Source organism: Vidua macroura, chromosome 29, assembly GCF_024509145.1.
Source record: "Vidua macroura isolate BioBank_ID:100142 chromosome 29, ASM2450914v1, whole genome shotgun sequence".
Lineage (NCBI taxonomy): Eukaryota > Metazoa > Chordata > Aves > Passeriformes > Viduidae > Vidua > Vidua macroura.
The window spans coordinates 3,172,524-3,198,274 of NC_071599.1; the positions used below are offsets into that span (position 1 = coordinate 3,172,524).

At 48.5% G+C, this 25,751-nt stretch overlaps 1 protein-coding gene across 3 annotated transcripts in view; it reads right to left on the reverse strand.

Annotated features, from left to right (window-relative positions):
* Positions 1-25,751, reverse strand: part of ASH1L (ASH1 like histone lysine methyltransferase) — a 64,500-nt gene that overhangs the window by 25,953 nt on the left and 12,796 nt on the right. For all 3 annotated transcript variants that reach the window (XM_054001008.1, XM_054001007.1, XM_054001006.1), the window contains exons 3-7: positions 16,248-21,006; positions 9,904-10,005; positions 5,696-6,419; positions 4,571-4,750; positions 1,097-1,191 (exon numbers count right to left, since the gene is read on the reverse strand). In XM_054001008.1, the coding sequence (XP_053856983.1) occupies positions 1,097-1,191; positions 4,571-4,750; positions 5,696-6,419; positions 9,904-10,005; positions 16,248-21,006 (5,860 nt within the window). The remainder of the gene's footprint in view (positions 1-1,096; positions 1,192-4,570; positions 4,751-5,695; positions 6,420-9,903; positions 10,006-16,247; positions 21,007-25,751) is intronic.

A 25,751-nucleotide genomic window follows, 5' to 3' on the forward strand; every position in this document is an offset into this window, starting at 1 on the left:
AGGGCAGGAGCAACAATGTGGGTGAACCTGGTTTTATGACCCCATTCAAAAAGGAGCTGAGCAAGGGCACACTGTGAAGAATTTAAATTGTCACCTTCAGCTCTGAAGCCTGTTCTGTGGCTCCTGATTCACACAGATCTGTCCAACTGTTCTGCCTTGCTGTGCAGTCGTGCAGGGAGCCAAACAGTTCAGTTACAGAAGACAAAGCAGTGACAGCTTGTGTTTGATGGGACAAAGATTCCTGAATTCCCCAGACCCGCTGGGCCTGACAGGACTTGCAGCAAGAAATCACAGCACTTCAAAAGCTGAAACAATTACCTGACAATCAGGAAATTACTCAGTCTTGGTTTAACCTGGGAAATGGTATGAGCTGCAAACAGTGGGAGCTCTGCACCATCCCCCCTGCCCCAGGAGCAGCACCCTGAGCTCCATCCCCTCTGAGGGCCTGGGACAGACTTGGGTTATCCCTTCTTTCCACAGGCACTTTGGGTTTGGAGCAACCTGGACTATGGAATTCCATGGAACAGGGTGGAACAAATGATCTGTAAGGTCCCTTCCCACCCAAACCATTCCATGATTCGTGATTCTGTGAAATCCTAAATCCCATTTTTTTCCTACCTGAGACCTAAAAATGGGGATGAAGTAAAAAAAAAAAAAGATTACAGCAAAGCTTTTAATTCTTCCACCCTTTTATCCCTGTGTAAAGACAGACACCATTAAGTGCAAGGGGACGTGGGGGAATTTATCATTCCATGCTCAGCTTTTGGGATTTAAATGGTCATAATTGTCTGTGGCTATTCTGCTGTAATTTTACTTTGAGGTAGAGACTATTGCTCTGCATTTCATCCAAGGACTATCAGAGTTAAAGAAAGTTTTCAACTAGAATGGTATTTTCTGACACCTCAAAAAATCAAGAACAATGCTTTAAGCTAAAAAAAGCCCCTTGAGTCAAACTGGGGAACACAGAGGGATGACTTGGCAAAGTTCACGTGCCAAAAGCCACGAGTGACCTGGCAAGGGACAAAAAGCAGAGAAAGGCAGAAGCTGTGCAGGTCCCCCAGTGCCACAACAATGAAAATCCAGATGAGGTACCCACCAACGTGGATAGGGGCTGGGAACAGCCCGTGCTCGTGCTCCCCTGGGGTGTATTCCAGCTTCTCCTTCTTCAGCTGGATCAGGCGGCTCTTGGGGCTGTGGAGGACAGGGACAGAACCAAAACATCACAATGGGGATCATCTTCACTTCCAAAAATGCATTTTCTGCTTTAGTCAAGGCACAAATGTCTGGAGCATCAGGCAAGAGAGTAAGAATAGAAATGGCCAAAGAACTGCTCTCCAGGTTGCCTGTCAAACACACTGATCCCAGCCCTCCCACAATGGGTTTTTCCTCCATAAATGCTGTTAAGGCAACACCCAGTGGGACACCATGGACTGCAAATGCCCAGCATGGGATATAAAAGTAATAACTAAAGCTACACAAATTAAAGAGGACCAGCAGATTGTATCTGGTGAGGAACTGGACACGTGACACATGTACAGCCCTGCTCTCCCACTTCCCTAAGAGCAAACATTCATGTGCTGCCCTTTAGAAGGTTGTTCATCAGGAAAGGCAGACAAAGAACAGAAATCAGAGGTTAAAAAGGCAATGAGACACCCCTTTGCAGACAGAAAAATAGGAGCATGGAATTAGAATGGTTGTATGGGTCAGGCAGATGACAGCTCTGTAATCTGGTGTTTATAAACATCTCCTTCTGGCCAACAACAAACCTTGGAAAATAAAATCTGATGTGGTTATATTTAGAACTGCAGTCCTGCAACATTCAAAGGAGACTTCTAAATGTTAAGTATACCAAAGATTAAATGATATTGAAGCCTACTGAAGTTTACTGAAGTTTTTTAAGGGATCTATTTTAAGAACTGGACAAGTAACAGAAAGATGGCTCAATAAAAAATGTGATAGTATTGGTTAACCATTATAGTGGTTAAACAATATAGACCATTATAGTGAAGGGAAAATGCAAGTTAAAAACTAATTTTGAGATACAGATATCAACAACTGGAAATACTTAGGAAGATCTGTTCCCTGTGAGGGTGCTGAGGCCCTGGCACAGGGTGCCCAGAGCAGCTGTGGCTGCCCCTGGATCCCTGGATGTGTTTAAGGCCAGGTTGGACAGGGCTTGGAGCAACCTGGGACAGTGGAAGGAGTCCCTGCCCACAGCAGAAGATGAGTTTTAAGCTCCCTTCCACCCCAAAGCATTCCATGATTCTGTGATTCCAAGCAAGCCAGTTAGACCTGGGTAAGACTTCTCCAATCATCAGGGACACGACAACTTCCACCAGCCCACGTGGGCACCTACACCAGGGAGCTGGGGGAGGACATTCCTGAGCACCTGACAGACTCAAACATAAGCCTGGCTACACAAAACCTCGGCCTTGATGATCATGGAGGTTTCTTCTAGCCTGTGCTGTTGTTGAGCAGCTGGATGTGACTGGTGCAGGGACAGGCTGTGACTTGTACACACCTCAGTGCAACCTTCACTGCTTCACACGTCCTCGTGGCATTTAGGGATTGTTTAGGAAGAAAGAAATAGAGTAGAAAAATTATGTTTAAGGCAAAGTGTCTGCAGTGAAAACTGCAAACATTACAGAAAACCAGTGAGTACAAGCCACTAATGGAATACAGTGACTGTGAGAATGGGGACAGGGACCAACACTCACTGTGGCAGCACTAGAGGGTGCCCCATGATCACAGAGCTGCCTTTTCCTTCTCCACTCAGATCAGGTTTTCAAACTCCTGCAGCAGGAAGTTACATAAGTAATGGCATAACAGCCTGAGCTTCTGCTCTCCTCTTACTCTGTTTGCAAATATCCAACCATATGTCTGACCATGCAGTAGAATGGGAACAGCACATCAAACCAGATAAAAATCTAATTACCAAAAAGTGACTGTTGTGCTGTGGATTTAGTCTACTGAACCAGCTTGGTAAAACAGTGACCCAGTGCCAGCAGGATGGAATGGTGGGATCAGCCCTTCAGGCTGCAAAGAGTCCTCAGTGGAGGTGGCCACAGGTCTGTCCTTGCCCAGGTATGCAGGTCCATGCCCTGCTTCACTACCAGTGTGCAAACAGTGCAGAGGCAGCATTTGCTTCCTTGGAAGGCTGAAATTCCTCAGTGTCCATAAGCAGCTCATCCCAAACCCAGTATCAGGGTAGGGAAGAACTCAGCATGCAAAGGGAAGACAAACCAGCCCTCTGTAAGTGATTTGTGACTTCCCCCTGAAGAGCAGTAGAGGAGCAGCTCCAATCTCTGCTCTGTGTGAGCAGGGACAGCACCTGAGGGAATGGCCAGGGGAGGTTTAGGTTGGATTATCAGGAAAAGGTTCTTCTCCCAGAGGGTGATGGCACTGCCCAGGCTCCCCGGGGAATGGGCACAGCCCCAGAGCTCCAGGAGCCTTTGGACACAGCTCAGGCACAGGATGGGATAGCTGGGACTGTGCAGAGCCAGGAGTTGGACTCCATGATCTTTGTGGGTCCCTTCCAACTTAGGAACACCCAAAGTTCCAAATATTTACACTAAAGAAAAGGAGAAGACTCTCTCAGCTCCTCCCCTATGGCAACAGATGAAATTGTGAGATGTGAACGCTGTACAGCAGTAACAGACCATCCAGGTGGCAAAGTTTTAGCACATCTCTTGAAAACAGATAAAATTCAAATGGTCTCACTTTGGTCAGACTGAGATCTGTGTTTCTTCCTTAGTCTTGACCCTTTCACTGGTTCTTTCACTCTACTACAGAGAGAGATTACAGCAGGAGCAGCTGACAAACTGTACTGGCAGTTTTCCAGTGGTCTCTGTAACATTTTCAAGTGGTCTATGACATAGTGAGAAGGTGTCAAATTTTCTCTCTTTTCAATCTGTCAGATCATATTGGAACAGAAGCATAAATTCCTGACTTCAACGAATTAATTCAGATGGCATTAGAAAGCATGTGTGACTACAAAGGGAAGGGAAAGAGGGAGGTGTCCACATTCTAGTGGACACCAAGCTGCAAACCAACCAGTGAGAAAAATAAAGAAATGCTGGATTTTTTTTACCCTGAACATCTCAGAGAAAATAAGAGATGAACTTCACTGAACTGTGAAATGACCTGGGTGCATAGCTGGAATTCTTTCACACAGAAGATGATCAGTTGTCGCCATTCAGCCAATGAAAACAGGAACCTAATGACCCCTTCTCTGCAGACACTGTGCTCAAATCCTGCTCAGAACCTGCACACATCCAGCTCTCCCAGCACCTGGATTGCCAGGACCATTAAGACTCTTGAATAAATCTCTTACCTTCTTCTGATAACCAGAAACACTTCCAGACTGCTCGAGACTGCTTTCTGACTGGGGTTACATTTTACATCCTCACTGGGTCAGGTTCTGACAATTATCATGCACATAATTCTCCACATGCTTCAATTAAATTGATGGTTTTATTTCACCTACTCATGAGTGGCAGCTCTTTATGGTTCTAGGTGAAAGGAGAGTTTCCCCTGGATTATCAGAGAGCAGTTTTGCTGTTTTACTTACTCTGTTGTTTTGTAGACATCAGAGTAGAGCCCAGCCTTCTGGTACTTCTTCTTTGGGGGTCGAGGGGCTTTCTTCTCACGCTGGGTTAGAGGAGGCAAAGGCTGCTTGGGGGTTTCAGATTCAGGTGGTTTCCCAAGGGCCTCATGTGGACTGGGAGGTTCAGCTGCTGCCTCAGAGAAACTGGAAGAAAAAGTGGAGATAAAATCACCTTCCCATTAAGATCATCTCACAGTATTTCATTATTTCTCTCTTGAATCTGGTCAGCAGAAAAAGTTCATGTTTCTGAATTTCTGGGTGACTCAACTACTTAAAAAAGTGCAACTCAATGATCATGATCAAGTGGGGGTTAAGTATAATCATAAGAAAAGTATGATTCTTTTTGTGATATTATTATTACAAAAAGAATGTTGTTTGTACTGCTGATGTTTATCCTTTGGAGCCTCAGCTGAGTAATTCAGAAGGCAGCTCTTGCTCTCTGCTTTTGCACTCTGAAACCAGCACGTGGTAACCCTTTCCTCAGCCTTCAGGACAGCCCCAGAGCAGCCCCTGAATATGTGGTGCCAGCAGCACCCTCACAGCACCCATTTCTGGAAAGGAGAACTCCTGACAGAGTTTGTTTATTGATGACTTTGAGAATGAGTGTGAGATGATGAGATCAGAGAGAGATTTTTGGTGGGTGCCTTTACCAGTGACTGCACAGGTGCACCCCTTAGCTCCTCCTTGCTGCTTTAGCTTTACTCTTTATCTGCTGTACATCACTTTGCATCCTGTGCTGCCTGTAAGTATTTGTGATCTACATGAGTAGATCCCATGGCACACACAACTCTTCAGGGCTCCTTATTCCACACAGGATGAAGGAACAATCTGCGGCCCCTCATCAGTAACCCTGCTACCAACTCCTTATATATATCCTTCACCAACACAAGTACAGAACCAACAGTTTTAGATCACCTGAAATTCTCATTTCTGGGGCGTTTTCAGTACCTGAGGAAGGCCCTGACCCCACTTAGGGCTGACATGTTGGTTCCCTCTACACTGAACTCCTTCATAAAATCAAGCAGAAGGTGTTCTCAGTGATCTAAACATTCTAAAACCAACTGAGGTACAAAACTGCAAGGGAATCACCTCTTACTGCTCTCCTGCTCATCTTCAGGCAAAGACTTGTGCCTCTTCCTGGCCTGCTCCTCGGGCAGCCACCTCTTCCTCTTCCAGCCTTTGCGGTGCTCAGGGTTCAGGCTCACGCTCTGCACCACGGCTTCGATGACGTCGGTGATGGTGTCTGGCCCCAGGTGCAGGGGGCTGCTGCTCTGCTCCCCGTCCTCCAGCTCCTGGCTGACCATCCTGGCCGCCTGGAAGGCCTGCATGGACACCACGGCCTGCAGCGGGTACTTGCGCGGCCGCCCCGGCCGCCGCTTCACGAAGTTGTTCCCCGTCCTCGACTGCCTCTGCAGCTTTTTGGCTTTCAGGATTTTGTTGACGTGGTCCAGATTTTTTTTTGTCGCCAGGATCTTGTTGTAATTGCACATTTTCCTCGCTTGGCGCTGCATGGCCTCCACCACGCTCCTCTTGAGGTGCCGTGGGGAGTAGCTGCCGGGCAGGCGCTCCTGCAGCAGGGAGATGCCCTCGGGGCTGGGCAGGCTGGAGGCCCCCAGGCCGTCCTGCTTGCCCAGGGCTCTCTCCCGGGAGTGGTTCCGGGCGGGGCTGGCCGAGGGAGGGCTGGCCATGACGGCGTCCAGGCCTTTGTCCAGCGCGGCCGGCCCGTCCTGCTGGGCCATGCGCTGCAGCAGCGTGTCCACCGGGTCGTCGGCCGCGGGGGCCAGGCGGGCACCGCGGGCTGGCACTGCCCCCCCTGAAACACAGACACGGCTGGAGGGGATGCCCGGGATTGTGCTTTTGTTTTGTTTGCCATCCTGCAGCTCTTTGGTGTGTAACCCTAATAGTATAGTAATTCTAACATAATAATAGGTCATATCATGTATATACTATATCTAATCTATAGTAATTATACATGTACCTATAATAATATAGATCTACAAGAAGATATATCTGTAATATATATAATCTAACTATACCTCTAAATATATATCTATAATATAGAATCTATATATAATATATATCTAATATATAACAACATATAACAATATATAATAATATCAAACATAATAGATATTATATAATATATAGTAATAATATATATTATATATTATATATCATATATAACATAGCATATCTATTATTTTATATATCTTATCTAATCTAATCTAATAATAGTAATAATATAATTCTTAGTGTATAACTCTAAACTCCATATACACTGCTAGCTGCTGCTTCCCCATTCTGGGCAGGCACAACAATTCCTCTCCAGGCCTGGGAATCAAGGACACCTCACTGCCTCAAGCCTCAAGAAATATAAACAAAAGTGAGTTGGGGGGGGGAGCAAACTTGGGGTAAATGACTTCATCACCTGAAGCTGTAATTGGAAGATTAATCCCCAATATGCAAATGGACCAAACTTATAAAAGTTTTAAAACCTGTGACCCATTGTCCATTTTTGGGGTGTAGCCCCTGGGGGGCTTCATCTGTCCTTCAACAAATATACCCACTTTTTATTCTCTTAATTTTGTCTGGCCTCTGTTTTTAGGTGGCCCCAAGAATGCATTAGAGTGGGGATGGGACCAAAAACACGAAGCTAAAACACAACAGCTGCATCAACTGACAGCATTTGTGTCCTGGGACTGCCCAGAACATTCCTTGAAGAGATTCTGTGATATGGACAGGGACCCAGTGACAGAATTCAGTCACATTTTATATCATCACTTCTAACATACAATCATTTTCTCTTTATTCCCACATAATCGCCCATTTCTATCAGCAAAAAGCAATGAGGGTTCACACGGTCCTCAAGCTTCTTTCTATTCAATATTAAAAATACAAAACACTCTGTGCACATAAAAACTCAATCCTGATAAAAAATGGAGCAACATCTGATATGTTTTTAAACTCATTTTTCTTTTTTTTATAGTTTAGAAGTACTGAAGCAACTATTCTCATTGCTCTTGCAGTTTTTTTATCAAATAGACAAGGCTGATGATGACAGAACTGATTGGATAAAGGTAAATCAAAGTATCTGGACAAAAGAGAAAGGCTAATTCACACAGGAAATAAATCTAGATCTGACTTTCAAAACTAGAGCTGAGGATTGGTGTTTGAACAAGGAAGTTTCCAGGTCAACCATGTAGATTAAAAAGGGATTTGTTCCAAACTAAGAGCTTCCCAAAGCTGCCCTGCTGCTCCTCAGTGATAACATTCGCTCTGAAGAAATTCTGCTCTTTCTGCAATGAAATGGATGCTGCCTTCTCATAAACACATCACAACTGCACATCAGCACTGACAAAATGTTGCTGTAATTGTGGCCAATTACTTAGATCAGATCTGCTTAACCCAGCGGGGCCCAGGCTGAGCAGCACGTCCTGCTGCCAAGGGAACTCTTAAAGGAAGACAACAAAATGTGTTTATAAAGGGCTCTAGCACTTGACAGGAGGGAGATTATTTGTTAGATGACAGAGATAAAGCACAACCAGTTTAAATATTTTCTAGCCTTCTAGCTATTCTTGAAGTATTTTCTAGTTTAAATATTTTCTAATATTTTTCCAGTGCTCAGCAGTCCAACTGTGTTAACTCTGGAGAACACATTCCTCACTAAGATTCCAAAGTCAGGAGTTTGTGAGTGCAAATAAAAAGGTGCTTCAGAGAGTACACAGTGTGGAGGAGAAAGAGTCAGCAAAACATGTTTTAAAAATCCTGCACTGGACAATGCTCTTCCTGGTGACAAAGGACAAGAGAAGCCTCCTGCTGTGAGCTGACATGGACACCCCCACAACTCCAAGACACCTGGAAGGATTTACGCTTCCAGCTCTGCATTTCAGATGAAATAATAAAGATAAATTACCCTTTGTTTTCTTCTGGCCTTTAGAGGCACGTGGGGATGGAGCTGGGGCTCCTCACCTGCTCAGGGACCCTCAAGCAGCACCACCTCCCATGGGTGCCCTGGAACTGCTGCTTGGGCTCTGATCCAAAGGGCTGGGACACTGCAGGCTCTGCTCTGGGACAGCTGCTGCTCCTCTCTGACAAACACTGAAACCCACACACATTCCACATCCAGGGATAATACAACAATGACTGATCTGCTCAGCTGCATCATCACTTTGGTGACTTTGAAGCTGATAAACTTGTGATTCATGTCATTCCAATGCTCCTGCACAAAGCACTCCTCGACTTTAACACTTCCTATTCCCAGTTACAACAACTGCAGCTGCCCCTTTCAAGTGAGTGAGGGCAAGAAAGGGATTGAGACAGAGGAAAAAGGAAGATTCCTTTCCTATTGCAAAGGACTTTCTGCAGCACAGGCTGAATGGAGCATCTGTTGTAAACATCTGTTTAAAGCAGGGAGGAAATGGCACTTTTGGCACATCCTTCCTAGATGGAAACCATAACTAGTTCTAAGTACCAATCCCAGGGATTTACTACACATTTGCAGTCAGTTTGGGAGTCTAAGAAATGTCTGAATTCTGGCAACGAGAGTGTTTCTGCAACTGAGTGTCTCAGAAAATGGGTCAACCTGCTGGATTTTCTTCTGTCCAATCCCAGGGGAGCTCACATTCTATTTTTACAGAATCACAGAATGGTTGGGGTTGGAAGGGACCTTAAAGACCATCTTTTTGCACCTCCCTGCCATGGGCAGGGACACCTTCCACTGGAGCAGGTTGCTCAGAGCCCACTCCAGCCTCTCCTGCTACCCTCAGTGACCTGCAGGGAATGCCAGCCCTTGGCTGCAACATCCACCCCAGTTCAGCAGGATGCTGCATCCAAGATCTGTTCTTGGATCATGGATTTGATGAGATGCTACCAGAGCTTCCAGGCCTTTCAGTACTTCCATGATCTCTCTCCCATGAGCATTTCTGACCTGGCTGGGGGCACTGCCTGATGGCCTCCAGAGCAGTGCCACAGTCAGGCTCTTGCCCAGGGAGGAATTAATTTATTCCTCTAATTCATTGATTAACTTCACAGGTCTGGATTAAAGCCCAGAGCTCCACAAGGCCTAACTTAACCTGGTGAGGAACCAAACCCTACCCTGCCACAGCTGTGCTGCTGTTTCTCTGAGCACCAGCTCAAGTCTCCCAACTCTACCACCCAACCCACAGCCCCTGTATCTCAAAATGTCAGTGGAGAAACTCAGTATCACCATGAGCTGAAGCTCTCACAGCCATGCTGAGTCTCAGCATAGGTCTGAGCACACAGGGATCCCAAAAGCCAGGCCCCTGAGCAGGACTTGCCTGGAGAAGAAGTGCTCTCCGACGTGGATCTCTTCCTGGAAGGGCTGCAGCTTGTGCTCTCCGACTGCCTCTGCGAGGGCTTGTCCTGGCTTGGCAAAGTGCCTGCAAGGCAGAGCGGGGAAAGGCACAAAAACAACATTTCAGTCTGGCTGTGCCAGTGCAGCACTAAAGGCTCAAATTCACGTTACTCTGGTGTGCCTTCAGGAACACCTGTGTGCTCCCAGAACGCAGGGGAAGGATGGGGAGGAAAGGCCAAGCAGGGATTTCACACAGGCCAGTGGCAGAGGTAAACAAGCCATGAGTAAAGGCATGGAGTACTAACCACCAGAATTAGCTTGTATGAGAGGAAAGGGAAAGGGAAAGGGAAAGGGAAAGGGAAAGGGAAAGGGAAAGGGAAAGGGAAAGGGAAAGGAAAGGAAAGGAAAGGAAAGGAAAGGAAAGGAAAGGAAAGGAAAGGAAAGGAAAGGAAAGGAAAGGAAAGGAAAGGAAAGGAAAGGAAAGGAATCCCCCACATATTCCTACTCTCAATTGAATCCAAACTCCTTGATTTTCAGAAGAGTTTGGAAAAGACCTCTGCAGATTACCAAGATCAACCACCCTGCTCAAAACAGGTTCAGCTTGCTCAGGGCCACCACATTCCACTGGGTTTTCTACATCTCCAGTGACACAGATTCCCTGATCTGCAATTCCCTCACCACCACTGTGACCTCTAATTTCTTCTGCACAAACAGAATTCCCTGAACTCCAGTGGGACTCCTGCTACTGGGCACCACCAGGACCAGTTTCACTCCTTTTTCTTCATTCCCTCCCAGCTGGAACATGGACACACTGGGAAGAGCTCCCTTTGTGCATCCTGTGCTCCAGGCTCGACAATCCCAGCTCTCCCAGCCCCTCTGGATGAGCAATCCCAGCTCTCCCAGCCCCTCTGGATGAGCAATCCCAGCTCTCCCAGTCTCTCTGGATGAGCAATCCCAGCTCTCCCAGTCTCTCTGGATCATTGATCCAGTTCTCCCAGCCCCTCTGGATCATTGATCCAGTTCTCCCAGCCCCTCTGGATGACTGATCCAGCTCTCCCAGCCCCTCTGGATGACTGATCCAGCTCTCCCAGCCCCTCTGGATGGCAGAGGCTCCCACCCCCTGGTCGTTCCTGTGACCAGACTCACTGCAGCATGTCCCTGTCTCTCTTGGCCTGGGCAGCCCAGAGCAGACACAGCACTCCAGGTGTGCCCTCTCCAGGGTGGAGAAGAAGGGAATAACATCCCCCTCGTGATGATCTCCATAACCCAGCCCCTGTGCTGCTCCTCAGAGAGCCTCTCCAGCCCATCCTGCCAGAGCTGGTCCCCGTGTGTGCTGGCACTGTCCCCAGTGTCCCTCTCAGCCACTGTCCCACCATTCAGAGCGCTGGGAAGGAGGTGAAACACTGAGTGGCTTTGTGCTGCTGACCCCATCCCTCTGTGCTGGAAGGTCACCTCATCCAGGAAAAGCATTCCCTTCCCCTCCTTGGGCAGAACGGCTCACCAGGAACTGCAGACAGGTGAAAAGCCAAAAAGAAAACCCCCAAGATATTTAAATTCTTTAGATTTGTCCCTTGCTGTGTTGCTTTTCCTTTACAAGATCCTGTCACAATAAAAAACACAAATATTTCTGCTCCAGTCCATTATGGCAAATCTGTTAAAGGCCTGGGGCCTAAACAAGTGAGGATGATGATTATCTACTCACAGAGCAGCACTGGATTTTAGGCACCTGCAGAACACATTTCACTCCATGTCCCAGCACACGTGGCCTGCTGGTACTTGCTGAATCCTTGGATGATGTCACCAGGCAGCAGGAAGCACAATTACCATGCCTTGAGTTAAACCAATTTTAGAAAGCTACAGAAATCCCACGACTGCTGCAGGGTGAAGGGACAGGGCTGGGAATGGCAGCTCTGCTGAGAACACAAGCTATTTGTTTCCCTTTTTACACATAAATATTTTCTTACAGTAAACTGCTTTATTTTCCTAAAAAATTCAACTTTCAGAGAATCCCAATTACTCTTGAAAGCAAAGGCTGTGGGAGTAATGAAAATGTCACAGAAAAACCTGGTATTGCAGCTATGAAAATGCTGAGATATTAAAAACTCAGATAAGTATAAAACCCCAGATAAGCAAAAATGCACGTGGCAGTGCAAGAGGAGAATGTGCATATCCTGAAAATATCTAGAAGACAAAATCCAGGATGCAAAAAACCAGATTTTTGCTGTTCCCTTTCAAAACATGGTTCATAATGAACAAGCTCTTCCTTCCTCAAAGAATCCTCCAAAAGGTAACAGCAGGACACTGAAGTTCTGCCCAAAATCAAGGCCCAAAATTCCTCCCCCGCCCATGGCCTGGGGCTTCAGTACCTCAAGGGAAACCCCAAGGTGTGTGATGATGGGAGAATCCTTGAAAGCACCAAATTGATTCACCACAATCTCTGGGAAAATCTCCTTTTAGATCCTCTCTTGCCTCAAAGTTTGGAATTTTTTAAATCATGGGCACTCTTAGCTCCTGATGACTGGTGCAGGGAATGAACAACACCACTTTTGCAAGGATTCCCACCTCTCAAGAGGGCAGAGGGACAGCCTTCTTTTTCATGAAGGCTCTCCTCAACCAGCACAGGGCTCCTGGACACTGACCCAGGCTGCAACCCATGTTCCTGGTGAATTTCTGCATCCCCTGCAGGATGGTGCTGGTGGGCTCTTCCAGCAGCTCTGGTACCTGCTGTTCCCACCACACACGGGGGAAGGCACCTGCAGCTGAGTGGGTGCACCTGCAGCTGAGCTGAGCTGAGCTGAGCTGGGCTGGGCTGGGCTGGGCTGGGCTGGGCTGGGCTGGGCTGAGCTGGGCTGAGCTGGGCTGGGCTGGGCTGAGCTGGGCTGGGCTGGGCTGGGCTGGGCTGAGCTGGGCTGAGCTGGGCTGGGCTGGGCTGAGCTGAGCTGGGCTGGGCTGGGCTGGGCTGAGCTGGGCTGGGCTGGGCTGAGCTGGGCTGGGCTGGGCTGGGCTGAGCTGGGCTGAGCTGGGCTGGGCTGGGCTGAGCTGAGCTGGGCTGGGCTGGGCTGGGCTGAGCTGGGCTGGGCTGGGCTGGGCTGAGCTGGGCTGGGCTGGGCTGAGCTGGGCTGAGCTGGGCTGGGCTGAGCTGGGCTGGGCTGGGCTGAGCTGAGCTGGGCTGGGCTGGGCTGGGCTGGGCTGAGCTGGGCTGGGCTGGCCCCCGCCCCGCTCAGGTGTCCCCGCTCAGGTGCCCCCGCTCAGGTGCCCCCGCTCAGGTGTCCCCGCTCAGGTGCCCCCGCTCAGGTGCCCCCGCCCCGTTCAGGTGTCCCCGCTCAGGTGTCCCCGCTCAGGTGCCCCCGCCCCGCTCAGGTGTCCCCGCTCAGGTGCCCCCGCTCCGCCGGGCTCGGCGGGACGCGGCAGAGAAGCGGCGGGGCCGCCAGGGGGCGCTGCTGCCCGCCGCGCCCGCGACCCCGGGACGGGAACGGGAACGGCCGGGAGCCCTCGGGACAGGGACCGGGACCCCTCGGGCAGGGACGGACACAGGGACAGGGACCCCTCGGGACAGGGACAGGCACAGGGACCGGGACCGCTCGGGACAGGGACCGGGACACCTCGGGCAGGGACGGACACAGGGACCGGGACTCCTCGGGATAGGAACCGGCACAGGGACCGGGAACCCTCGGGACAGGGATGGACACAGGGACCGGGAATCCTCGGGACAAGGACTGGCACAGGGACAGGGATCCCTCGGGACAAGGACCGGGACCCCTCGAGTGAGGGACAGGGAGCCATCGGGTAGGGACGGACAAAGGGACGGGGACTCCTCGGGGCAGGGACTGACACACGGTCTGGGACTGCCCGGGTCACCCCGGGAGCCCGCACGGCCGTGCCCGGTAACACCGGTTATCCCACGGGAATGGCACCCGCACCTCGCGCAGAGCGGGACAGCCAGAGCAGGAGCAGCCTCGCACCCGGCCCGGTGTTTGCAGCTGCACCCACCCCAGCACACGGCTGGTCCCGTTTTCCTCCCTGCTGCTGCCTGGACTGCAAGTGGAACACACCGAGGCCACAGGAACTCCAACAGCACACCAAGGCTGGCCTAAGATACGGCATCACTTGTCCAAAATAACTCCTGATGGAAAGCTGCAGAGTTCAGGAACAGCGCCTGGGAACTTGGGATGAACAACAGTGTCCTACAAAACTCCCCTGGACAGAAGAGCAGAGCCTCGTGACCGGCCCCGCTGCGGCCGTGCCAAGGTCACACAACAGCCTCAGCGTGGGAACTTCCACCTGCGCGGAAACTCCCACCTCCTCGGGAATCCTGTCTGCACAAACAACCAACACAACCCCTTCCCAACACATCCCAGACATGGGCAAACCCCTGGGAATACCTGGCACCGGCCAATAGCGTAAAAAGAATTTGTTCAACCAGTTAGGCCAGGTTTATGTTCAAAATGTGGAGGTGAGGTAGTATTCCATGGTTTCCCACATGGAATACTCTGAAATAAAGCATCACAAACATTCCCTATGGACCCCAAAGACCCATTCTGGATGGGTTCCCTGATGCTGATCCCTGACTGTTTATTCCAAGTCTCTGATCCAGCACCTCTCCACCACGCACCTACACTGCATCTGGTTTTATAAATAAACAATCTTCGATGCACCAAAGATTTTCTCTCCATCTGTGCCTTTCCTTTAATCTTTAATCCATGGTCATGGATTCAGAATCACCATTTGGCACCATGGCTAAAACCAAAACACCCCAAACACAACATGCAAACTGACACGGATCTAAACCTCCCCAGCCTGGCATTTCTCTTTCCTGAGCCTTTTTACCAAATGTGGTTTAAGTTTTCCAAGTGGCGTGTGGGGCACTGGGAGCTCCTTGGGAATGAGCTGGACCCCAATCCAAATGCCAGCCTCACAAAATATCCAGGTTCCAGGTGGGAATGCACTGCCTGAAGTGACATCCCATGCCTGAGGAATCACTCAAACGTCCCGGGGCAGGGAGCAGGCAGAGCCTTCACAAAAAGCATCTCTGCTCTCCCCCTCCCTTGGGTTATTCCTCACACAAACCCAGGTCAGATCATTCACTCCAATGGAAAACATTCCCAGCTCCCAGAGCTGCACAGGTTCCCACAACCAATTCACTCCTCAGAACCAAATTTAATCCTCTGAGTGACCCAGCACTTGGAACTTCTCTTTCCATCACTGCAGGAGAAGCAATCTCACGGTTCTGCTGCCTTCTCCACACTCCACTCACCACCTCAAACAATTTCAGTACCAGCACAAAGAAATACGAATTTGTCTAAGATCCAGCTGCACTTAAAATAAAGAAGGAAAACATAAACCCCTCAAATCAAGAGAAAATCCCTGTGCATACACAGGTGTGCTGAGCAGAGGAGGTGGCAGGAGGCAACAGAGCAGGAGTATCCCACGGGAAGGAGCAAGATGAGAGCCAGGAATGTGAGGAGGGATTTTTCAGTCCTCGTAGCTGGTTCTTGCTCTGTCAAATATTAGTCACAAGTGGCTTTGGACAACGATTTAAACTTCAAGGGAGAATGCAGGCAAGAAGGGAAGGGAGAAGCAGCTTGGGCTTCCTTCACACACTGGAAGCAGGCAGGAGCACAAGCTGCACTTGCCCTTTGCAGGTTTTCTTTTCTTTTCCTTAATATTATGCAAATGACAAGTTCCTGTTCCTGCTCCTCCTGTTCCAGTTTTGCTCGAGGCTCTCAGATACATTTCCCAACCATGAATAAATCCAAAATTTCTAGGTTTGGTTTCAGGCATCCCCAGCATCAACCCCAGCTGTTCTGAGGTGTTGCAAGAGGCCTCAAGGCAGGGATTGAAAGCTCTGTTGCAGCAGAGATTGTCAAATTACCAAAATGGAGTTACAAAAGGAATAGGAAACAGTTTCTTAAATGAAAACATTACTCACAACAGTAGCAGCAACACATGATCTGAACCAAACCAACCAAACTTCAAACAGAAACATGGCTTTGAAAATATCAAAAATCGTGAGAAACTTTCCCTCATTTCTCTGGAAAATTAAAATTGTATGGAAAAAGCAAAGACCTTTGCATGAGAAAGCTTCCTTAGCCTGTAAGGAAGCAAGAGGAGTCTGTTGGAAGGAGGGACAGAGTGCTGTGGGTGGCTCTGGGGGAGATCCCGTGCCAGGCTGCGCTGACACTGCAGGAACAGAGCCCCGGTGAGGGCAGGGGCAGGGCTGCACCCCAGCACCGATCCCTGCAGAGCCAAAGCCTCCCCTGCCCCTGCTCCAGCCGTGTTTGGTACAACAGAACCAGCAAGAGTCACGGAAAGCCCAGGCTCCCTTACCTGACAGTGGCTGCAGGGCCTTCTCCAGGGAAGAAGGCACGGGCTCCTTCCGCAGGGGCCGGCTGAGCGCCGCGTCCTGCCCGCTGAACAGTCCGGGGCTCTCGGGTAACTTTTTACGTCCGTTGGTGCTGGCAGAGCTGGTGACTCTGCAGCTGCCTATTGCACTTGTGAAAAGGTTTGTGTGGTCATCGCTGCTGGCTGGCTCCGAGCTGGGAGTGAATCCCCCCAGGGACAGAGCTGGGGAATTTTCGGAGCAGTCTATCTGCAGAGGTGTCTGCAATCCCAGTGCCAAGGAATTAGACTCCGAAGGCTCTCTCCTGACCCACTGCTCATCTCTGCTCAGCAAACCCTTGGAAGGTGATAGGTGAGGACAGGACATGTGGCATCTGTGTTTCTCTTTGTGTTTGTACCTATCGCCAACAGCCTCCTTCCCAAACCTGTAGCGCTTCAAGGATTCCAGAACCGTTCTGGAGGAGCTGTTGGCCGTGATGGTGTCCATGGAAACCTGGGGCTGCTCGGAGGAGCGGTGCTCCCGGTGCTTGTGGCGGTGCCTGTGCTTGTGTTCCAGCATCCAGCCATAGGCCATCTCGGGTGGGACGCTGGGGTACGTGCTCATGGACAGCAGAGGAGTCCTGCTCGTGGTGAGGAAAGCTTCCTGGCGCAAGAGTTTATGCTTCTTCTTGTGGTATTTGGTGGGGTTGAGAAGCAGGTGGCCTGTATGCATGTAGGAAGGTGGGGGCAGGGGGGTAGTGAAAGAAGGAGAGGGTGGAGGAGGGTAAAGAGTTGGAGGGTACCTTCCGTAATAACCTAATCCTATGGGAGCAGCTGCCAGGGGAGAAGGGGAGTAAGGCATGCCATAGGAGGGGTAGAACCCGGTGCTGGACAGGGGAAAGCTGAGGCTATGCATGAAAGGCATTTCTGCCATAGCTTCCCGCATTTTTGGAGGCCTGCCTCTCTTTTTCTTTAAATCGGGTTTTCTAATGTAGTGCAAAGGATCTAAAGGAAAAGTAGGGTGGGTGTAGAAACTATTGAAATTTATCCTAAAAATGGTAGGCAGCAGATCTCGGGGTATAAAATGGTGACTTCTGTGGGTTATTCTGATTTCACTTAATCGACTTATTAACTCCTCTAACTCAGCGAGGAAATCAGGGTCCTGCCTCCCTCGCAGCTGAGGGTACTTCTTTTTCCTTTTTCTCTTCTGCCTCTTCATCTTGTCGTAGCTGAGGTAATCGTGGCTGCGGCGCTTGCACTTGTGTTTGTGCTTTTCCTTCAGGTTACCCAGCACGGTGGAAGTCTCGGGTGGGATGAGGGACACGTGGTCGAACGAGTGCCTTTTCTTCTTCTGCCCGCAGAACTTCTCCGCTCGGTCCGAAGTGCTGTTGTTGTCCGTGCCTATCCCGCTGTCACTGGGGATGGTCTCGTCGCTGTGGGACTCGCTCACGGGGGACGGGGTGGCCTCCTTGAGCGACGGCAGCTCGCTCAGGTGGGACGGGGAGTTGGGCAGCAGCGTGGGTGGGGACAACCTCCTCCTCCCCTTGGCTGCTTTCTTCATGGCGAGCGTCTGCACCACGCTGCCCTGTCTGGAGTGGAGGTGCAGGTAGGGCACCGAGCTGGGCTCGATGAACCCCGCGTCGCTGCTCACGGGGCTCTGCCCCCCGCTCACGGCGGAGGACTGGGAGCAAACCGGGGACGGGAGGATCTCCGAGGGATTCGCTGCCGAGGGCAGCAAGTGGGGAAGGACTTGTCCTAGGGACGTACCAGGAGCCTGCTGGGCAGACTTCTCCAGAACCGTCAGACTGGCAGCGCTGCTGGCTAAAATGCCGTTCAGGACAGCTTTAGGTTTCCTCCCTCTCCTTTTTCCTATGTAAATTGTTCCTTTCTTGCTGACATTGATCTGCTGGCCTAGTTTTGAACCGAATGTGGCAGCAAGAGTTGACACGGTGTTGTGGAGCTTGGATTGCATCTTCCCTTTGGTATTTGGTTCCACTGTACTGGACAGAATCTGATTCAGAAGTTTCTTTCGCTTCAGAGTTTTCATTTTATTTATTTTTCGAATGATTGTTTTCATTAGCTGTCCATTATTTCTCTTGGCAACTTTTCTGTCTGAGTCTACTTCCAAATCACTCATGCTACAAATACTGGGGCTTTGGACTTCTTCTGGCCCTCGGAGCTGGTCCTTCCTCTCAAAGAACTCCCCGGGTCGGTGCTGTTCACTTTCAGGCCCCATTTTGCTTGAGTTCTCTGTTCCAACAAAAGGTGCCACAGACAGAATAGGTGGTTTCATTTTAATCGATGACCGGATCTGCCTTTTAGGTCTCCCTCTCTTTTTAGGAAAAGCTTGTCCTGATAAGCTTTGTTTTAGGGAGGGAATTTCGACTTCAGGCTGCAAAATCGGAGGTTCTTGCTCTTCTTTTGACTGCACTGAGAAGACTTTTGATGCCGGGATCTTAAGAGTTCTTTTGGGGGGACCTTCGAGTTCTGGCATTTCCTTGGATTTGGGTCTTCCTCTCTTGGGTTTGTATATGTCAGGTAAGAAATCATCCGACATACACAAGCTAGAGGGTTGTTTGTGAGCACTGTAGAACTTCTGGGTTTGTTTGTCAGTCTCAGCCAGCAGTGCCAGAGACTGTCCATTAGCTTCGTTCAGCTTTGGCAACTGATGCTTGACAAATTCATGCTCCACAAATGAGGACGAACCGATGTTTTTCAGGAATTTGGCCTGCTCCAAATTACTGCTCGATAGTGCACCGTATGAAATGTTTTTAAAAAGCTCTGACCTTTCTAGATCCAGACCCTTTGGAGGTCGGCATGTGCTTCTTGACACCACTTTAGTCCATCGTGGCTTCCTTCCTTTTCTTTTCTTTAAAGGTTTTGATTGCTGAGTGCTGCTCAGGTTTTTTGCTCCTTGGCAGGATTTCTCGGATGCAGCAATTGCACCGATCTTGAGGAACTGCTTGCTACCAAACAAGCTGGTAAAACTAACTACTGAAGGGGTGACAGTAGCGTGGATGCTCGTCTCAGCTGCCAAAATGGGCTTTTTCCCTGTGGGAGGACTTGTTCTTGAAGTTTCCACGTAAGATGCTTTTGAATCACTTAAGTCTTTCTCAGCACCTTTAAAATCAGTGCCGAGGGTGTGGTTCAATGTCCTGTTCAGACTCAGCAGGGAGCTGTCCGAGGAGAATGACGTTTTGCCCATGGGGTCTGAAATGCCTTCCAAGAGCTCTGCCGTGGAACTTAAGTGCAATGAGTTGGACGCCAGCTGGGAGGAGGCTGTGGAGAGGCTCCTGTTCAGGGTGGGGACAGACACTGTGGGGGAAGGAGATGGGAGATTCCCCTCTCCCACTGCACTGAACGGGGACTTGGCTGTCGACACCTCCGAGGCACCTCCTGTCCTGAAGTCTGGTGAAGTGCAATAAACTGGAGGCTGCTTTTCGTGCTTAGACGTTTCATAAATCCCTTTCTCACTGGATGAGTAGGCATCCTGTGGAACACACATTCCTTCATTGAACATCTCTTTGCCTACATCAGCAATTTCTTTCCGAATCGAAAACTTGTCCAAGATACTTTCTTTGCTCTGTCTCATAATGTGCTTCTCAAAGGTTTTGCTGGTAGTATTTTCCTTCAGTAAATCCGCAGGCTCATGGCTTTCAAGGCTACTGAGGTTTGAGTTGCAAGGAAGCTTAAAGGACTCTGAGGAGGGCACGAGGGAGTCTGCTTTCAGAGTTCCAGAGTCCTTGTTAGCCAAACCAGCTGGACTGCCAGTCCCTGCTGGCTTCTTCCCACAGTCCTTGCTAACCAATCCCACGGGACTGCTAATTCCTGGCATCTTCCTCCCAGAGTCCTTGCTAACCAGTCCCATGGGGCTGCCAATGCCTGGTGTCTTCCTTCCAGAGTCTTTGTTAACCAGAGCTGTGCTGTTCCCAGGCCCTGGCATCTTCCTTCCAGAATCCTTGTTAAGCAGACCTGTAGGACTATTTATTCCCAACAACTTTTTCCCAGCATCCTTGTTAACCAGTCCTGCTGGAGTGCTGATCCCTACTGGCTTCTTGAGAGGCTCCTTGTTCGTCAGTGCAGTTGGAGTGCTGATCCCGGGAAGTTTCCTCCCCACATCTTTGCTGATCAATCCAACTGCAGAGCTGGTCACTGGCTGCTTCTTTCCCGAATCCTTGTGGACTAACCCTGGTGGAGTGCTGATCCCTGGAGGCCTCTTCCCAGAGTCCTTGCTAACCAATCCAATTAAGGGGCTGATTGCTTGGGGCTTCTTCCCAGAGTCTTTGTTAACCAATATGGCTGCGCTGCCAATCCCTAATGGCTTCTTCCCTGAGTCCTTGTTCACCAATCCAACAGCAATCCCAGAGCCTGGCAGTTTCTTCACCAAATCTTTGTTAACCAACCCACTCGCAGTTATGGTTCCTGGCAGCTTCTTCCCAGAGTCTTTCACCAAACCAGATGTAGTTCCATTCCCACTTCCGGGCTTCTTCTGCTTTGTTTTGGAAGACTTGGAAGGAGGACAAGTTGCAATAAGTTGAGCCAGTTTTTCTGTGACAGTTGTTGCTCCGTTAATTTCTGTTCTATCCTTTAAGTCAGAATTATGGCTACTGATAAGAGTCGGAGGAGATGACTTTATATAATCTGTCATTTCAGAATGCAATGGGGAAACTTTCTTAGATAAAGGGGTTGTTTCTACTTCAATACCTTCTTCCACGTGTAACTCAACTGATGCAACTTCTCCAGCTTTCTTGTAAGACTTTGAAGGGTCCTAAGAGTTAATAAACAAAAAAAGCCTTTAGGAAGAGGGTACAAAGTATCACTTTGAGTAACACAGAATCTTTTTATGTTTAGGTGATTAACATTTGATATGGTATCAGGGTTAATGTATAAATGTTAATGTAGATATTATATATAATATATATATATAAGATAGGATATATATTATATATCATATATCTATGTGTGTGTATATATATATATACACTTTATAGGTTTCATGATCCTATTATTTTTAAACCAAACAATAGTAATATCAGTAATTTAAATAATGTCATAATAAAATAAACACATTCTGCAAATAATAGTGATATTCATATTTACAGCAAAAATTTAAAACGGTGGACACACTGAGGCTTTGCTGATGTTAACAAAACCCAAACTCCCTCCCTGTCCAGAAATATAAACCATTTAATCTGTCCCCCAATTACTACAAATGTTCTCCAAAAATACCGTTGATGTTTATTAATAAAAACCCACTAACAACAAAGTGCTGGGCTATTTATAGTGTGAGGGCACTCGAAGAGCTCACGTGGTGCTGAGCAGCAGCTGAGCAGTGCCCTGGAAGGGCTGGCACTGTCACCCTGCCCCTGCACAGCCGTGTCCCCCCAGCCCCTGCACCAACAGCTTCTCCTCCCAGCACAACACCGACAGTCAGGAAAATAAGTAAAATAGAATAAGTCAAATTATTCTGTTTGAATGGAGGGGAGGGGGTGGTGATAATGCACACACCCAGAGTAACTGAAACTCACACTGATTTCCAGTTCAGACCTCACCAAACTTGAAATGTACTCTGTAAAGGTTAAAATCAAAATTGCAATACCCAATTCCTTCATAAATCCTACTGAGAGCATCTCAATAAATTCATCTTTTATTTTGGAAGGACATTCTTTACACACAGTGCCCAACACATCTCTGCAGTACAGGGGGCTGGGAATGGAAGGCTCAGACCCCTGATGAGATAATTCTGCCCAGGGTTCTGATGTCCCTAGCATAAGAAGGACATGGAAGTGCTGGAGCAAGTCCAGAGTTCATCAAGTTCAGTTGATGAAGGGACTGGAGCACCTCCCCTATGGAGCCAGGCTGGGAGGGCTGGGAATGTTCAGCCTGGAGAAGAGAGGGTTGTGTGGAGACCTCAGACTTTCCAGGATCTGAAAGGGCTCCAGGGAAGCTGGAGAGGGATCATTCATCAGGAACTGGAGTGACAGGACAAGGGGGAATGGGTTCAAACTGACAGAGAGGAAATTTAGGTTGGATATATGGGAGAAATTCCTCCCTGTGAGGGTGGGGAGGCCCTGGTGCCCAGAGAAGCTGTGGCTGCCCCTGAATCCCTGGAAATGTCCAAGGCCAGGTTGGACAGGGCTTGGAGCAGCCTGGGACAGCGGGAGGTGTCCCTGCCCATGGCAGGGGGTGTGGAATAAGCTAGGCTTTAAGGTCCCTCCCAGCCCAAAGTCACTGTGATGCTGTGATTTCATTCCCAATTTGAAAACCTCCTGGGGACTAGCAGAACAAACACTAAATACAGAGTGAGAAACATCAATGCCACAACTGTTCATCCCTCTGCAATAAAAACTGATATGGCAATGGCCTGGCACTTGCAGCACTTGATTACAGCCAGCATTACCCTGATCCCAGAGCTGCACCTATGGCAAACACCTAAGGATGCTGAAGGGAGGGACAGCCTGGATTCCTCTGAAACAGCCAACTTTGGTGCTGACGATGAAGAAATATTTGTTCAGTCAGCTGCATTTAACCAGGAGGTTGCAGCCTGGATCCAGGTGAACACTGCTGAGATGAGAAGCAGCTGTGTGGGTAATGTGGGAGCCTCTGCAGTGACCCCAGGCACCCCAAATCCAGGGCTGCTCCTTCCTGCAGGGATGGAGCAGGAGGGGGGTTCTTTCTGCCCACCTCCAGGCCTGGCACTCACACGGAAACTCCCGAGTCAGCATGACACCACCCTGAGCCTGCAATCCAACGCTCCTGGAATTCCCTGGGGCAGACTGAGTGCCAGAGAGTCACTAATGAGTATTAAAGCCTTCAGAGAGCTGCAGCCTCCTGCTAGGGCCTGAAATTCTGACAAGAACTTTGGAAGAAAAATCTCCTTTGTTCAGCGGATTTTAAAAATCCACCTCAATACTGACTTGGGAATTCAGCTCCTCATCCCTGTATTTGCACTCCACACTCTTCCTTCTTTTTTCTGTTCCTCCTGGGTGCTCTGCCACCCCCCGGGCCAGGTTCTGTGGTGCTCTCACCCTGCCACTGCTGGTATCCAACACCTCTTGGCAGGCTCTGCTTTTCCCTGCTCACCTCCATTTCCAAACAAAGACCTTGGAAGTCTGAGTAGACATTTAAATAATAAATACATAACTAACAAAACCCTTCCAAACACCAGCTTTGATCTGAGCAAGATGCCAGGATTCTGAAAACAAGACTTTAGCATCAAACACAGATCCTTTGAAAGCTGAAGGCATGTGCCCTGGAAAGCTTCTTTCTCATCTAAGGGTGACTGAGTTTTCCAAGCACACTGAAAATTATTTCAAAGAACATGAAGAGCAAAACAGGAAGCATCTAGTGAGATGTCAGACAAGAAGTCAAAAAAGTCTGTCATTTTTTTCAGCATTTTTAAACCCAAAATTCTTATATGGGAATTTTTTTTCCCCCTATAAATCTACTTAATAATCAGCATGATTAACAGAAACATTTTGGAGAGAAATTTTTAAGGACAAAATTTCATCTAGTAACTTCTAACAGAAACATCTTGAGATGTTTCCTTTGGAGAAGGTTGCAGTGCCTGCAGAAACAAAATAACTCCCAACATCAGGCACAGAGTCAAAGCATCTTCTTGCAACTCTGTATCATTAAAAATTTCAGATTTTTGGTTGAAGTGAATAGCAGGTATTGCTGCCATTAAGGAGGAGTAAGAGTATTGCAGACAGATACCAAAATCAAACTGCAATCATGCACAGCCCCAAACTTCAGGAATAAAAAGGACATTTTCTGTGCAGAGGCAACAGTGGAAGAAGTGGACTCCACTGCTCATCTACTGAGGGCATCAGGTCAAATCACCTTCAGCCACATCAGCCCAACTCTCCCATCACACACACCCTGTCCTGGACACCCCCTGGGAAACACCCCCAGGACACCCCCAGGAACCCCCCTAACCCTGGGGGGGTTTGGGGACACATCCCCACGTCCCCCCAGGACAAACCCCAGGACACATCCCAGACACGTCCCTCAGGGGGCATCCCCCAGGGCACACCCCCAGAACACAGAATTCACAGAATCACAGAATTCACAGAACTCACAGAATCACTGGCTTGGAAGAGACCTCCAAGACCATTGAGTCCAACCCAGCCCCAACATCTCAACTAAACCATGGCACTGAGTGCCACATCCAGTCTTAAACACCTCCAGGGATGGTGACTCCACCACCTCCCCAGGTGGTAGCACAGATATTGCTGAGAGAGAAATGGAAATAAAAACAAGTTCTAAAGCATGGCCCTGCAAATAAGACTAGACACTTTGGAAAATAGAACTATGAAAGATGCATTGTAGTAGGATTTACAAGGGGTAATTTTAGATTACTTGCTTTAAGGTATTTACAGCATGGTGTGGCTAAAGCTGATAGGTCAAGAAATGCTTGTAATGTATTGTAATAAAGAAATACCTTCTGATTGTAATTGCATGAATTATAACATCTGTATTGTCTCACCCTTCAGAGACTGGAAAATGGAATAAGTTTTTAAAACACCTCTCAGTTGCCCCATCTCTGGGTCAGAAAAAGGCATAATCCAACAGGACACACCTTGGGATACACCCCCAGTTCACCCCCTCCAGGATGTGACACCCCACAGTGTCCCAGTCTGTGGCCACGGGGTCAGGCTGAGCCTCAGCCCGGCTCTCCTGTGGCAGCTGCAATCTTATTTACACACTGAGCAATTCCCCCTGGAAAGCTCCAGACCCAGCTGGGCAGTGGGAGCAGCCAGCACTGTCACCTGCACAGGGACAGCAGGAACTCCCCGTGCCCACACCAATGTTCTGTGAGATGGGAAGTGCAGACCTGAAGTCAAGCCCAAGTGACAGAGTGGCCTCAGTGGCTGCTCCTATCATTGTCACCATTAGAAATGAAGGATGGCACTATTTTCAAGTTAAGAATGATTTATTCTAGGGATAAATATCAGTCTTAGAAGTTGTGAGATTTTACAGGAGTGAGTATTCAGCTATAGGTCAAAAGTAGTCACAAGTTACTTTGTTACAAGATAATATATAACTTCATAATAACAGGTAATATATAAAATATATATTATTATATAATATATAACTTTCTAAACTAATACACCTTTCTAAATTAATATATAACTTTCTAAACTAATAGACAGTTGCCACAGAATTTATTTTGCTTTTCTAACTTATCACCTTTACTTAACTTCTGCTGCACTGAGGATACTCTTATCCAATGGCTTGTCTCCCTTCTACACATATGCTTCTGTTATACTCTTAGCTTATTCCATACACCATCTTATCTATAGTCTCTCACTTATTTAAAGCATATTTTTACTTACAACTATAGAAATATAAGTTTATGACTTTTCTGCTTAATATCAGTGTATCGTATTTTTACATCAATCCAAGCTTCTCCTAAGGCTGCAAATCAAACCCTTCCTGTGGCTGTGGAAGTTTCTATTTTTCTGATTCCCACATGCTCCCATGGACCTCTAAATGTGCCCCTGTCTCCTG